At 35.9% G+C, this 13718-nt stretch overlaps 3 protein-coding genes and 2 long non-coding RNA genes across 8 annotated transcripts in view; 3 read left to right on the plus strand and 2 right to left on the minus strand.

The window, feature by feature from the left end:
- Positions 1–533: 533 nt before the first annotated feature.
- LOC149044583 (uncharacterized) lies at positions 534–1972 on the plus strand. Its single transcript, XR_016188007.1, has 2 exons — positions 534–639; positions 813–1972. It is a non-coding gene; the product is annotated as an uncharacterized LOC149044583 (long non-coding RNA).
- On the minus strand, positions 1938–8439 carry LOC113676218 (arylsulfatase B). Its single transcript, XM_027192842.2, has 7 exons — positions 8172–8439; positions 7541–7627; positions 5946–6157; positions 4999–5213; positions 3930–4150; positions 3032–3312; positions 1938–2761 (listed from the first exon to the last, which is right to left on the minus strand). The coding sequence occupies exons 1-7, from the start codon at positions 8437–8439 to the stop codon at positions 2546–2548; spliced, it is 1500 nt and encodes a 499-aa protein (XP_027048643.2). The 3' UTR covers positions 1938–2545.
- Positions 2630–8722, plus strand: LOC149044584 (uncharacterized). 2 transcript variants are annotated; one of them, XR_016188009.1, is made up of 4 exons: positions 2630–2771; positions 3050–3365; positions 5120–5240; positions 8196–8722. It is a non-coding gene; the product is annotated as an uncharacterized LOC149044584 (long non-coding RNA). The 2 variants fall into 2 exon arrangements; XR_016188008.1 differs by lacking the exons at positions 5120–5240; positions 8196–8722 and having other exon boundaries at positions 3050–4355.
- A 3172-nt stretch (positions 8723–11894) lies between these two features.
- Positions 11895–13718, plus strand: part of LOC113676336 (uncharacterized) — a 7518-nt gene continuing 5694 nt past the window's right edge. Inside the window, exon 1 of one of the 2 annotated variants that reach the window (XM_027192986.2) lies at positions 11895–12261. In XM_027192986.2, the coding sequence (XP_027048787.2) occupies positions 12026–12261 (236 nt within the window). In that variant the 5' untranslated portion in view covers positions 11895–12025. The remainder of the gene's footprint in view (positions 12262–13718) is intronic. The other variant, XM_089210759.1, reaches the window with a different exon arrangement.
- The window catches only part of LOC149044585 (uncharacterized), a 3306-nt gene continuing 3054 nt past the window's right edge, over positions 13467–13718 (minus strand). For both annotated transcript variants that reach the window (XM_089210762.1, XM_089210764.1), the window contains exon 4: positions 13467–13718. This exon is cut by the window's right edge and continues 870 nt beyond it. The gene's annotated coding sequence lies outside the window, so the exon portion shown is untranslated.

The following is a 13718-nucleotide window of genomic DNA, read 5'->3' on the forward strand; positions in this document are numbered from 1 at the left end:
TAACATCAAACTGGATTATCCATAAAATGTTGCAACCATTTGAAACTCTGTTGGTAACAGGAAGTATCTCTGAATTTAAGATTTGTTCCAAGACTTGTTTTGGTTGAATTCAAAGTTAAGTTGATATTTACTGGGATATATTTGTCTTTAGATTAATAATGAAACAGAATGTTAAAGTTAATATACCAAAATAAATCTCTTAACCCTCTAACACCTAAGTGAGACTAGCATCTAATTTCTCATTACAATATCACCCCAGAATCACTCATTAAGGTCATGAGAATAAAGGAAATGATCACCAACTAAAGAAGCTCCTGATTGTTAAACAAATTCTCCTTGTCAGTATCATAGGAAATGTTTAGAAAACAGTATGGGAAATATCAAGATACAGAGGAAATACACAGAACCCTTTGGTAGCCGATTAAAACACAGGATGTCTGTTTAGTATTACAACTCACTTCCCGAAAGTTATGGTAACTTTACAGGCTTGAAGAAAATTCTAAAATCTCAATTGATAGTAGTGTGTATTAGCTGTGTTATCTGAAAACAATTTTCTTTTTCAGCATTTACAAGTGTCCAATATCAGCTTAAACAAGGTTGATATCAAAAGAGTATTGAAATGAGGTACTGTTATTCAAGGTGTGTAATAATTGATATTCAGGCCTTCATGTAAGAAAGAATGTACTGAGAATCGTATCTTTTTTAAATTTCTTTTCTTATCCTATTAATATACTGATGACCCATTTTCCAAGACAGAGGTATAATTGTGTTACCATGTCTTAATGTGCAAATATATGAGTTTTGATTTCTAGGAAACATGCATTTTTGTTTGAACTGGAAGCTGAACAGAAAAAAACCTTCACACAAATTTTTTCCCTTGGGAACCAGTCATTTTTCATCTTCTACTTAAACTAGGGGGCTGGTACTCAGTAACTGAGGTTAATTTCACTGGAATGGGAAAGACTGCACCGTTGTCTTTCACATTGGCACCCTCAAATGACACCTGCAGTAAATATTTTGGGACTGTTCACATGTCACACTAGAGATATCCAGGAACACTTAACTGTCAGTTCAAGAGGTGTTCAAAGCTAAGGGAAAGGTCCAAGAAGACCCTAACAAGTTGTTTATTAAACCTGAAAGATGACAGAACTTTTCTTGTGAGTTAAACAAAAACCAAAGAGATGAACATGGCTTCCATTTCCTACCCTCATTTTGAAGAGGGATGAATTGTGGCTGTAAAATTCCTTATGGAATTAATTTTAGTAAACACTCTCCTTTCAGATGAGGGATTATTTCTCCATTAATATAGATGTTATTAAAGATTAGACATAAGCCAAAAGAGCATGTCAAACTAAGTAATCAGTTTCAATATGACTATAATGTGAAGGGTATAATCTGTGAAATCAGTCTGTTAAGTTAACAAGAGAAAGAAAATTGGAACTTACAACTTTTAAACATTTGACTTTGCAATCAATGATTGTAGTTCTATAGTTCTGTAATTTGTGCTGGACTCGTAAAATTGTAATTTTGCTGTAAGTTATGTAAATATGTAATCCTTTGAAATAGAGCACATTTTGATCAATTGTCGAAAAACCAAAACTGATGTTATTGTGAGAGCCAGTCAGAACAAATGGAAAATGAATCACGAGGGGCTGACTAAAACTCTAAGTCTCTCTGGAAGCGCGGTAAAATGAGAGTGACCAAGTCACTATTCAGTTCTTGTCTTACATCTGATTGGTGAAAGGAAGGGTTCAAGTTTTCTTGACCAATCAGAGCAAAATAATACAGAAGCAATGCAATCCCGAATTACTTTTTACAATGGAAAATTGTTAAAATTAAGTGATTGTAAATACAGCATCAGGCAAACTCATAACAATATAACTTGGGGCTGACGAGTAATCAAATCCAATCCACAACTGAATGAAAAAAGATCTGTAAACATGACCAATAAACAGTTTATTTTACATCAGAACTGTTCTCTAGTTCTTCTGAGGTTAAATTAACCAATAAGCAATCAGTAAGAAAATTCACAAAAAAACAGCACCATACATGAACGGTTTAGTCTTTTATTTTCTGCTTGCCTCCCTTCCCTTCCTCCAGTCTTGTTTTGTCCCTCTTGCTGAATGCTGGATTCTTAAGCAATTTGAAAACTGTTATATTTTATTTGACATAAGAAGCTTAGTCAAAGAAAACTAATCTTTTCAATTGTCAATTCGAGTTGGTGTATTATGTGCTATTGGCCGAATTACAAGTACACTTATCAATAGACTATGCTCTACAAAACTTGGGCCAACCTCTAAATTGATCCTTAATGAAATTCCTTAATTATTCCCTATTTTTATTCCTTGTATTAAAATTATTCCCCTCGTTATTCCTTCATAATAAAGAGATTTTTTCACGAGCAAATTTTGTGCAAATTTACTTTTATCACATGATTGTTTGTAAATCAAGCTTCGCTTCTACTTCAAGCACTGAAAATTATTGTGTTCAGAGTAAGGATCATGTGCTTAATTATCAGCATTTGTCGTTCCATTTGCTTGTCTTTTCACATCCATGGAGTCCAAGCGTCATTCTCCATCGCTACTCTCCTTGCCTCTGGGTCGGGTGGCTCATTAGGCGGCGGCACTAAACCCTTCATGTAATACTTTAATCGAGCTTGAAGCTTCTTCACCTCATCTGGGCATTTTTTGCTGAGGTCATTCTTCTCATACGGGTCAGCAGTGATGTTGTACAGTGCAACATTGATGGTGGCATCTGAGGACTGAAATAAGGTAGGAAATCAGTCATTCAGTTCAACAAATCATTTAGACTTCGAGAATACAGTCACATTAAGAGGCACTGAAAGATAAGTTTTACATATGAAATACAGAGGTTTATGACTCAGCTCAAGGAAACCTTAAAAAAAGCTAATAAAGTTACAGTGGCTGTTCAATTGTATGGTTTGAATTCTTAGATTACATGACTGTGTTTTTGACCAAAAATGGACCTGCAGTAGGCTCAGTTTGTTAAATGCTCAATATCTCACACTCACATCTTTCGCATCCTGTAGCAAGTCGGTCAGCGAGTCCACTTTAGAAGAATTCTTCTCTTCCGGAGGGATGAAGTACGAGATATTGGGAACTCCCATCAGAAGTTTCATGTCTCCTACACGAAGACCAATGCCTTGATACGCAAAACCGAGTTCATCGTCGGGGAAAATGGGAATGTCTATATTGTGAAGGATCTCTGTACGTGGAGAGGCCTCGCCATTTGAAATGGTTTTCCAAACATCATAACCGTCGAGGGGCTGATCTTCGTGATTAAGATGACCACCTAAATATAGCAAAAGTAACTTCACGTACTTCACGTTGAGTAATTCACGTTAGGTAATTCACTTTAAATACTTCACGTTCTTCACTAAAACACACATTGTTAGTTACTCTCTTTTGCAGCGGTTCTTTGAAATGTCGCACAACTCTCCCTCAAGTTCCCCTGCGTGACATCCCAAAGAACAGCTGTGAATGAGGCTTGCTTGTAGCTCAAAGAAAACAATAATATTAGCAATAATAAAAGCATTAATAAAATCTCCCCCTTCATTGTCTGGACTGACAGAGGTTCTATCAACATGAAGACGTAACAGGCTTTGTCCTCATTTGACTTTCTATCTTGAAAGCAGACATGCAAGGATGAATTCAAAAGATTCAAATAGGCTTTAAGTGGACATGTATTTTCCTTAAAATGCGAACCTGGGTGGAGGCTCCCAATCTTCATGAAATTCAAGTCAGCCAACAAATGAACCCATGAGAGGTCTAAGTAGTGTCCATTTTTCATGTACTCTTTAAAAGCACATTGCCCAAAATATTTCATTTGCAGTGAAAACTTTTACAGTTGTATTGCACAGAGTAAGTTGTTCCATTAAGCACACCTATGCATGTTGCACTTGTCCTTACCAGTAAGGTTAACTAATGTTGGGTACCAGTCAGTCACGTGAATCAGCCCGGTAGATTTCACCCCACTTCTAGACAGCATTTTTCCATGTACGAACCCCACCCCTCTGATTCCTCCTTCCCACAGAGTGCCCTTACGTCCTCTCAGGGGGTAGTCATATCCACCATGTTTTGGGACCCCTCCATTGTCAGTACTGAAGATCATCAAGGTGTTGTCCCATAACCTTCAAAGAGCAAGAAATTGTTAAGTAAATTCTAAACCTAGTTTGCCAAGAATTAGCATTTGTCATTCTTCTGTGATATCTGCTTTTAATTAATAGCTTTCCTATCAACATGAAACCCATAGCACTCCTCACATGAATTTTTATTTATCCTTCAAAAATAACACTAAAGTGAACAAAGACAAATAAATATTCATCTTCTCAGTGCCTGAAGTAGGTTTCCAGTACTAAAATCATATTTATTTAGCTTCCCTCCAATATGATGTGGATACTCTTCCTGTTTGCCAATTGTTTACTCTTACATTTATCCCCTGTGGTTACCACATCCTTAAAACATCTTGTAATGTCAAGTAAAGACAAATCGAAGGTTTACCTCTAAACTTTAAGCAAATTTTGCTTGTTTTTCTTTCAAGAACAAGTTTAACCTCCTTGGACCATTGTAAACACATCCACTACACCTAACCTTACCCTTTCCATTACCTTAACCCTTTAAATCCCATGAGTGACCAAGAGAGAATTTCTCCTTACAACATAAATACAATATCAAGCAAACAAGTGATGAGAATAAAGAAAAATGTTAATTAGGGGATTATAAGTTAATCCAATTTTTCAAGTTCTCCAAACCAACATCTCAAGAACTGTTTAGCTGACTGTAAGGAGAATTACCAATTAGATCTTTGGACTCAAAGTGTTAACATGTTACATTCCATAAACCCCGGAGCTGAAAGTGATACCCCTCTGGCAGATACTTGCCATTATTTTAATTTTCCCTCCCTTGAGGACCTTCCTTGTCAAGGGAATTATGACTGGAAATGCTCTCTATTTAGGGTAAAAAGGATATACACACATACCCTGCTTCTTTAAAAGCGCCTGTTATATTACCAACTGCTTCATCCATGACATCCACCATCCCAGCATAAGTCTGTCTTATTGTGTCGTCTATAAAGGAGTACTTATCTACATATTGTTTAGGAGCTTGGACTGGAGAGTGGACATTTTGGAATGCCATGTAAAGGAAAAGAGGACCATTTGATGCATCATGTGATTTGATGACATGCTCAGCTCGCTGAAAAAGTATTGATCAATAACAAAGGTAATTGATAACGATAAATATAAAAATAATGCTTATCTTTCTTTCTTGAGTGTAGCTCGTATCTAAAATCAATCAACTTGTAGTGTGAAGAAAAAAACAGAGATTACATGTGAATAAACTATAAAAACCAAATCGCTCTGACGAAGGGCTAACGCTCGAAACGTCAGCTTTTTTACTCTTTACGGTGGCTAATTTACGTTTTCAACCCAGTTGTTAACACTAAATTACCTTCTATACTCTCCCACCGACGCAGCACCACAGTTTCTTTAGAAACTTACCCCTTCATATAAAAACCAAACATTTCAAAAATAGATAGAAATGCAGTGATTACTGCAGGTGCACTTGCAACACAACAAACACATACTTATCAAATTTGAAAAAATTATTGCACGGATTTTGTTGGGTAGACTCAGAAATTCTTTTATCTAACTTATCTATGATTAACCCTTTTTACTCACAAGATCTGATTAGTAAGTCTCCCCTCCAGCTGCTAGACAAATCCTTGTAAATTAGTAATGAGAACTTGATGTTGGATCAAGACAACAACTTTTACCTGATAAGTTTGAATATTCTCATTACCTGTTTGCTGGATAATGTAAGGATATTATAGGGAGAAGTTGCATGTTGATCACTTCTGGGAGTTAAAGGGTTAAGTGCCTTTGAATGCAAACATTTTGCCATTCTTTTTAAACACAAATGGTTTACCTCTGTAAAAGCATTAACAGAGTATGTCCCATTCATATCCCTGACAATTTCTTCATTGTCTCTGAAATCAAGAAAATCATCAACAACATGTGTGTAATGATCCTCATCGCCATTGTAAAATCCATAAAAGGTATCAAAGCCTCGGTAGGTAGGAGTACTGTCCCAGTTGTAGAAACCAAGATGCCACTTGCCTACCATATGGGTGCTGTATCCTTAAAAGAAATAATAACAACAACAACAACAAGAGCAACCCTTTAGTATTTTAAGGGGAAATTTGCCAAACAAAATATACCTACAGGTAGAATAACCAGGGGGACAGGAGGGGGGAGGGAGGGAATGGCTTTAACCACTATCAATTTCAATTTGGGAGGCAGTCAGCACCTCTACGTTCTGGTACACAAATGTCCTCTGTTGCAATGAAAAATTAGTATATCTTTCCACAAATTATTTCAAAGAGATGATGATTAGCAAAATGATGTGGTCTAGAAGTTTTTTTCTTCAACAAGTGCCTTGTTGTACATTGTCACCAACTGATTAGCTTGGCTATTGTATCATACACCCCCCTCACCTTCCAAATGACTCTACCACCTACGAAATGTGTTGGCAAAGTCATTAATCAGCTGCTTAAATTGAATTATCGACCAATAAACAATTATATATATCAAACACAACCCGGTTTTGAGTTTGAAATTCAAAGGCTTCCACACTTAAAACAATAAAAATGAACGGTAAAACACGACATTTCCACCAAACTTCGGTCATTTTCAAGTGAATGGTAAGATTGTCACGTTGCCATGGTTGAGGGTACACGTTCCCCGTTTTTTCCACCTGCTGGTTTTTTGGGGTTTTCGTGTCCGGCTTTGGTGCATTTAGTTTACTTCAATCGTAAAAGACTTTTATAAGCATATCGATTTGGCGTTAAATAAACGGTGGTTTGGCTGGCCAATGCGCCCAGATATTAACTCTTTGTGTGCCCGGTTGAGAAGTGGAACAAAATAGGAAGCATGCTTTTACTTTTTTTTTTTTTTTTACAGCTTTATTGACCATTACACATGTTACATACAGCAAATTAAACAGCGAAGAAAAAAAATTAAATATATGTGCAAAGTGATTTAAAGTGATAAGGTCAAAAGGGAAGGTGCGAACGGGACGCGAGGACCCATGCGAGGCACCTCCCAAGACTCTCCGTCTCCAATAGAGTCTCTAGAGTCTCCGTCTCTCTAAACTTAATAGAGGAATAGCACTGGTTTAAAATCTCGAGGAAATTGACTACTGATGTTATGTCTTGATTATTTCTTCTCTTTATATGTTCTTATTGTCCGTTTACACTTCCAAAAAACTTTACACTTCTAACAGGCATATAAATATTCATCGTGACATTCTTACTATTCACTTGAAAGGACCAAAGTTTGGTCGAAACGTCTTGTTTTACTGTTCATTTTCATTGTCAAAAGTTTTACGAAATCGCTATTTCACACTCAAACCCAGAATAAACAATTATAGCATTAGGTCACTTAGAATTCACTTTTCACAGAATTGTTAACATAACACTCTTAAGAGAAGGTTGGACTCGTAAGTACAGAGCAAATTCTTACCAACTTCCTTGAGCTTTTGGGGCAGTGTGGTGATATTTAACGGCAGACCAAATGGAGACTCACTACGAATAACTCCATGCTGCATTCCTGCAAAAAAATAATTGTTCTACCTCTACACATAGTAAGGAGAAATTACATGTCGACATTGGGGCTTTTTAAATCATCAACTTTCAATTTACATACTTCCATGTGCAAGAAAGAATATCTAGAGTTTGTAATATATGTTTCCATCTAAATCTACATTTATAAACTGCAAAGGGCTTAACTTATCACTGTAAGTACCAAAGCAATTAACATCTACGATGGCTCATGATTAATGTCACACCCTTTTTAACTTTCGGTTTGTCTATCATTCACTTCAAGGAAGGATTTCTATACATGTACTTATGTTTGTTTCTAGTATGAAAACTGAAATCAGCATTTGTTGAGCAGAAACAAAGTTGGGCAGGTGGTGAATTTATTGCAGACCAGCCCTGGGGTGCAAGTGACATGCTGGTCGTCACATGATGTTTTTGAAAAAGAGTAATGGGAAACTGAAGGAAATATCGCCCCCCCCCCCCCCCCAGCTTTATATTAGGAGTAATAGTGTTAAACTGGCCAAAAATCCACAGAAAACTGAAATCATACTAACCAAGGTGAATCGGGTATTTTCCAGACATCAATGCTGCTCTGGATGGAGAGCACATAGGTTGGACGTAGTAATTATCCAGAATTACTCCTTCCTTAGCCAATTTGTCAACATTTGGGGTTTGAATTTTCGAACCATGGAAGCCTACATCACTCCATCCAAGATCATCCACAAAAACAAATAAGACATTAGGTCCAGATGCAGCGAAGGTGACGAAGATATGGAGAATCGTCGAAGTAAGGAAAATAAAAAAGCTCACCGCAGATATCATTGTCGCCAAAGAATATAAAAATTTGTTGAGTTTTCACGCTATTTAACGTTTTCTCCTTTTCATGAAGTTCACAGCTGGCCAACCAAAAGACGTCTTGAAATGACGTCATCTAATCTAAGATCTACAGGCGAAACCAAAGGCGGCCCAAGCTTTAGCAGTAAGATGAACATCTTGCCAAATAACAGTCATGGCGGAATTAGAGTTTATATGACAATATTTACTACCGCTCTAAGGAATAAAAAATACTTCAAATTCTCAATAAAAATACCTCACCTTACTTCCACAATGTATCGCTTGTTATCTGACTGCTTACTACAATTTTTTTAATTAATTTTCTTTATAATTATTTAAATCAATTTTTTAAAATTAATTTTTAACACAGTTTTTTTAATCAATTTTTTAATTAATTTTTAACACTTTTTTGGCTCATTTTTGCAATTAATTTTTTTAAAATGATTAAAAAAATTTATGTTTTCTTGCCCACTTATTTTTCACATCTTTGTCCGGTCCTATTCGTATGTCTGGCCAAGCCTTTTTAGTCATTGGCATTCGTAAAGCCTTTAACTATGGCTTATAAATACAGGCGTTTCGTTTCAACATGTAAAACTCCTTGAGGACGTCTACGACATTTACAGTAAAAACCCGCGTATAAGAACCTAGTGATTTAAGAACCTACAGGCTGAAATTTTGCATTTTAATACCCAAATATATAAGAACCTATTCAGCCTGACAAAGAAAAATAGGTTCTTATATAAATAAACACTCCAGATTTGATGTTCAAATTCTGGATTTTAATTGTGAAAATTTTTGTAGCGTACTGCTTTTTAGTCTTACCAATAAATTACTATTCATTCCATAAAACTTTGCTGTAGTTACAAATACAGTCACAAATACTGTACAGAACATTTAAAAATCAAAATAGTTTTTTTAATTCAGAATATAAAAAAAATACAGGACTTTTCTCTTGGACCTTGATTCTGTAAGTGCCCAGATGTGATTTAGTCCATGTGACAAAATATCAATAAAGAAAAGAATGTACATGTCGTCCTTGAAGGTTTCCTTTGTTCATCTGACATGTGTAAAATTCCAAACCCTATTTAAATATTTTCAGGTTTCTCTAAGATTTTTCAGTCCAACTGTGACAGTAATACATGTAACAAGAATAAACAAGTGATGTTTCTGCTTCTGTACTTGAAAACAAGGCAGGCATATTTTTCCTGTTGAAATTTGCATGGTGATCATACAACTGTAAATATGGTCAGGCCCATGATACAGGACTTGTTTCGACAACAAGGCTTGACATTTTTGTAAATGCTTTACAATTATAGCATATTAGTACTATTGCAGTTCCCCGAATCCTATCACTATAGTAACTTTTGCAAATAAGAACCTACTAAGAACCTAATCAGCCTGTTATTGGAAAAAATACCCCAAAATATAAGAACCTGTTCAGCCTGAACTCCAAAATTCTAGGTTCTTATACGCGGGTTTTTACTGTAGACGAAATGCGTCAGGGAATAAAGAAATTTTTCAACTTCTGTTCGCAGAGTGCTGCTCACGAGTTCAGTTTTAAACAAATTGTTCAAGTCAATACTAGAGGGAGCCACATGGCGATTTTTTTAATGAAAACAAAAAAATTTAAAACAATTTTTTTAATTGTTTAAAAAAATTAAAAAAGTGATTGAAAATTAAAAAAAAAAGTAATTAAAAAATCTATTTAAAAAATTATTAAAAAACTTTTTAAAAAAATCTATTAAAAAATGATTTTAAAAAATTGTTTGAAAATTATTTGAAAAATTAATTTAAAAAATTATTTTAAAAAATTTTAAAATTATTAAAAATAGTCTTAAGATGCGTGAAAAACTTCGTTTCCCCTGAAAAATCATTTATCAATTCTTTTGTGACTGCGTTATTTATCGAATTTCTACTCCCTTATTTTTCAAATAACCTTTAACTCATAAAAGCCATGGCAGATGATTGCTTCAAGAGTTATTAAATTACTCGACGATAACAAGTGATCTTATTCTGGAAAGGGAGACGCAGCGAACAGAAAGAGGGTTAACAAAAAAGGATGAAGTCTTTAGGAACTGCATGGATAAAGTACAGCATAAAACTAACTAGGAAACTATACTGCTATATTTCTGATGACGAATCAAATGATGAGCTGCATTTCGTTTTTGCTAGTTCTAAGAATATCTTGTTGACAATATCCCGAATGTTACTTTTCAATATCAAGATCAATCATACTCTTGTTGCTGATAATTAAATATATAGCTTGAATGTTTGCTTGCCACCAATAGAGCCACTTGAGAGAAGGCCATTAAACCCGTAATACCCTAATTTCTAAAGCAAAACTTTCTACGGTCCACGGTATCAAAAACTTTCTTTGCTTCTGCTTCTAAGAAGCCATCAATCATATCGTTATCTATCAATAGTGAAAGCAGGTAATTTAGTGTTAACAACTGAGTTGAAAACGTAAAATAACCACCGTAAAGTGTAACGTAGGGAAAATATCGGGACCCAAGAGATCCATTAAGATAACTGATCACTTTACGTGTACCTCCGCCAATGTTATTTACTGCATAACTTGCACTTATTGCAATAAGTTATACATCGGCAAAACAGGAAGACGACTAGGTGACCGATTCCGAGAACACCTTCGCGACGTGGGAAGAAATGACAAGGACGCATCCAAACCAGTCGCTAGACACTTTAATCTCCCTAATCATTCTAAACAGCATATGGCAGTCTGCGGCCTTTCCTTACATCTAGGCAGTTCGGAAAGCCGTAAAACACTAGAACAAAAATTTATCTTCCAAATCGGCGCCCTTAATCCCCACGGAATCAACGAGCGCTTTTCATTCAACTAATTTATTCCTGTTTTCTCGTCACCATATTCCCACCAATGGCGTAGCTCCACTTTCTGGATATAAACCCACACAACCCACAATTCCTCCAATTGCTCTGACGAAGGGCTAACACTCGAAACGTCAGCTTTTTTACCCTTTACGGTGGCTAATTTACGTTTTCAACTCAGTTGTTAACACTAAATTACCTGCTATACTCTCCCACCGACGCAACACCACAGTTTCTTTAGAAACTTACCCCTTTATTCATTTATCAATGGTGAAACCCTAATTAGTTGTCTCGAGTTTGGTGAATGTGAAAGAACGTGTCTAACTCAGAGTTTTTATGGGTGCACAAACTAAAACGAGACTGACTTGGGGTAGGTGGGCCTAAACAAGGGAGAACAAGGTTAACTTGAAATATGTGTCGGTCAACACGAAAATACGAAGTTAAAATGGGGTAGATAAGGGTAAAAAATGGCTAACGTAGGGTAGATGTGGGTTAACGTGGTAGAATATGGTTAACTCGGGGAAGAAGTGGGCTATCGTAGTAAAACAAGGTTAACTAGGACATATCGTAAGCCATACATGAAGTCTATAATATGAATGTCGTCAATCATTTTGTCGTCTACTTGGCATTCAGACATGGCGTCTACACCCGCCGTATATGGCTGTGTTACAACCATCTGCATTCCTTTTGTAAAACCTTTGGTTTAAATCTTTGCCTCTCCTACAGCATCATGGCTCACAAAAGTTCTAATTATTATCGATCAAAGTCTCTTAATGCCCAATGGGAAGATTTGAGTTGCTCGGTAAGTTATCTTTTGAACGAGCACAAGGAACCAACACCGAAGGCGGAAAGTCTTGGGCAGATTAAGACAGGGCATTGGGTGAACAGTTCAGAACGTACTCACTGTGCTGATGGGAGCTGTCGGAAGAAATTTACGTTAACGGAGAGAAAGCATCACTGCAGAAGGTATGTAAAACGCAGGCTAGCGGGCTTAAGTTCTGGCTACTACAAAATAACGCGTTGTTATCCTAATATCAGTAATATGGAGTCAATAATTCTTAATAAAGAAACCACAACTTTTAGTTTGCAAGACATGTTTCGACATTCTTATGTCATCTTCAGTTGTAAATGCGATTTTAACGGTTGTACATTTGAATTTATATGAAATTACGTTACAAATTACGTCATTGTTTACGTACGATTTGAATATTAAATACGAAAAAACGTGACAAAGCACGCGCTAGATGGGGAAAGAAGGAGAAAAGAAAAATAATGATAATAATAAGAAAAATTATTATGATAACAGAATCAAAAGGAAAGAGACAGCTCTAGATGCTTCAATTGCTGATTAAGGATGGGTTTGTCCCACTTAATATGCAATGCCTCTTTGATCTTAATTTCGTATTTCGAAGCGGCAGAATCTAAAATGGTGAAACATTCTGTACCACAAGAGTCGAGACAGGCCTTTGATGATTGTAGGTGCTTGTAAATGTGTGAAGTTTTTTCAGACAAGAGGTGCTCACGAACCCGTGTACAGATGTGGCGAGTGGTTTCCCCATCTAGCGCGTGCTTTGTCACGTTTTTTCGTATTTAATATTCAAATCGTACGTAAACAATGACGTAATTTGTAACGTAATTTCATATAAATTCAAATGTACAACCGTTAAAATCGCATTTACAACTGAAGATGACATAAGAATGTCGAAACATGTCTTGCAAACTAAAAGTTGTGGTTTCTTTATTAAGAATTATTGCCACTCTGCTGTCTTTACGTCCTTTTGGTAATATGGAGTCCAATTCAATCGATTTATCTTGCTTTCTTTACCATCTGAGGAAGAGATTGGGTAAAATTTCCGCACAGCCCCATACTACATTATGCATTCAGCTCTTGGATAGAGAAAACAACGACAAAAACAATACATTGCCATCGGGAAAACAGATTTGTTTTAAAATAGTATGGGGCTGTGCGAAAATTATACCCCACACTTTTCAGATTCCTGTTGGGGAATGGCAGTTGTAATAGTGGCAATAGTTATTATTTTCCTCCAGGAGGGGAAGGGGGCACTCAAGTCCATTAGGATGGGTAAACAGATGTAAAAACCTATTTGAAACTCTGTTGGCAACAGGAAGTATCTCTGAATTGAAGATTTGTTTCAAAACTTGCTTTTGGTTGAATTCAAAGTTATGTTGATATTTATGGTGATATATTTGTCTTTAGATTAATAATGAAACAGAATATTAAAGTTAATATACCAAAATAAATCTCTCAACCCATTAAACCCCAAAGAATGACTAGCATCTAATTTCTCATTATAATATCACCCCTGCATCACTCATTAAGGCCACAGGAATAGAACAAATGATCACCAACTAAAGAAGCTCTTGATTGTTAGACAAATTCTCCTTGTCAGTACCATAGGAAA

This window comes from Pocillopora damicornis, chromosome 6, assembly GCF_964200805.1.
Source record: "Pocillopora damicornis chromosome 6, jaPocDami1.2, whole genome shotgun sequence".
NCBI classification, from domain to species: domain Eukaryota; kingdom Metazoa; phylum Cnidaria; class Anthozoa; order Scleractinia; family Pocilloporidae; genus Pocillopora; species Pocillopora damicornis.

Coding starts and splice junctions, on each gene's coding strand:
- LOC113676218 (XM_027192842.2), bottom strand. CDS start 8,439: ATGATATCTGCGGTGAGCTTTTTTATTTTCCTTACTTCGACGATTCTC. Junction 6,158..7,540: donor CCAAAAGCTCAAGGAAGTTG/GTAAGAATTTGC, acceptor ATTTCTTTTAAG/GATACAGCACCCATATGGTA. Junction 5,214..5,945: donor CTGTTAATGCTTTTACAGAG/GTAAACCATTTG, acceptor ATACTTTTTCAG/CGAGCTGAGCATGTCATCAA.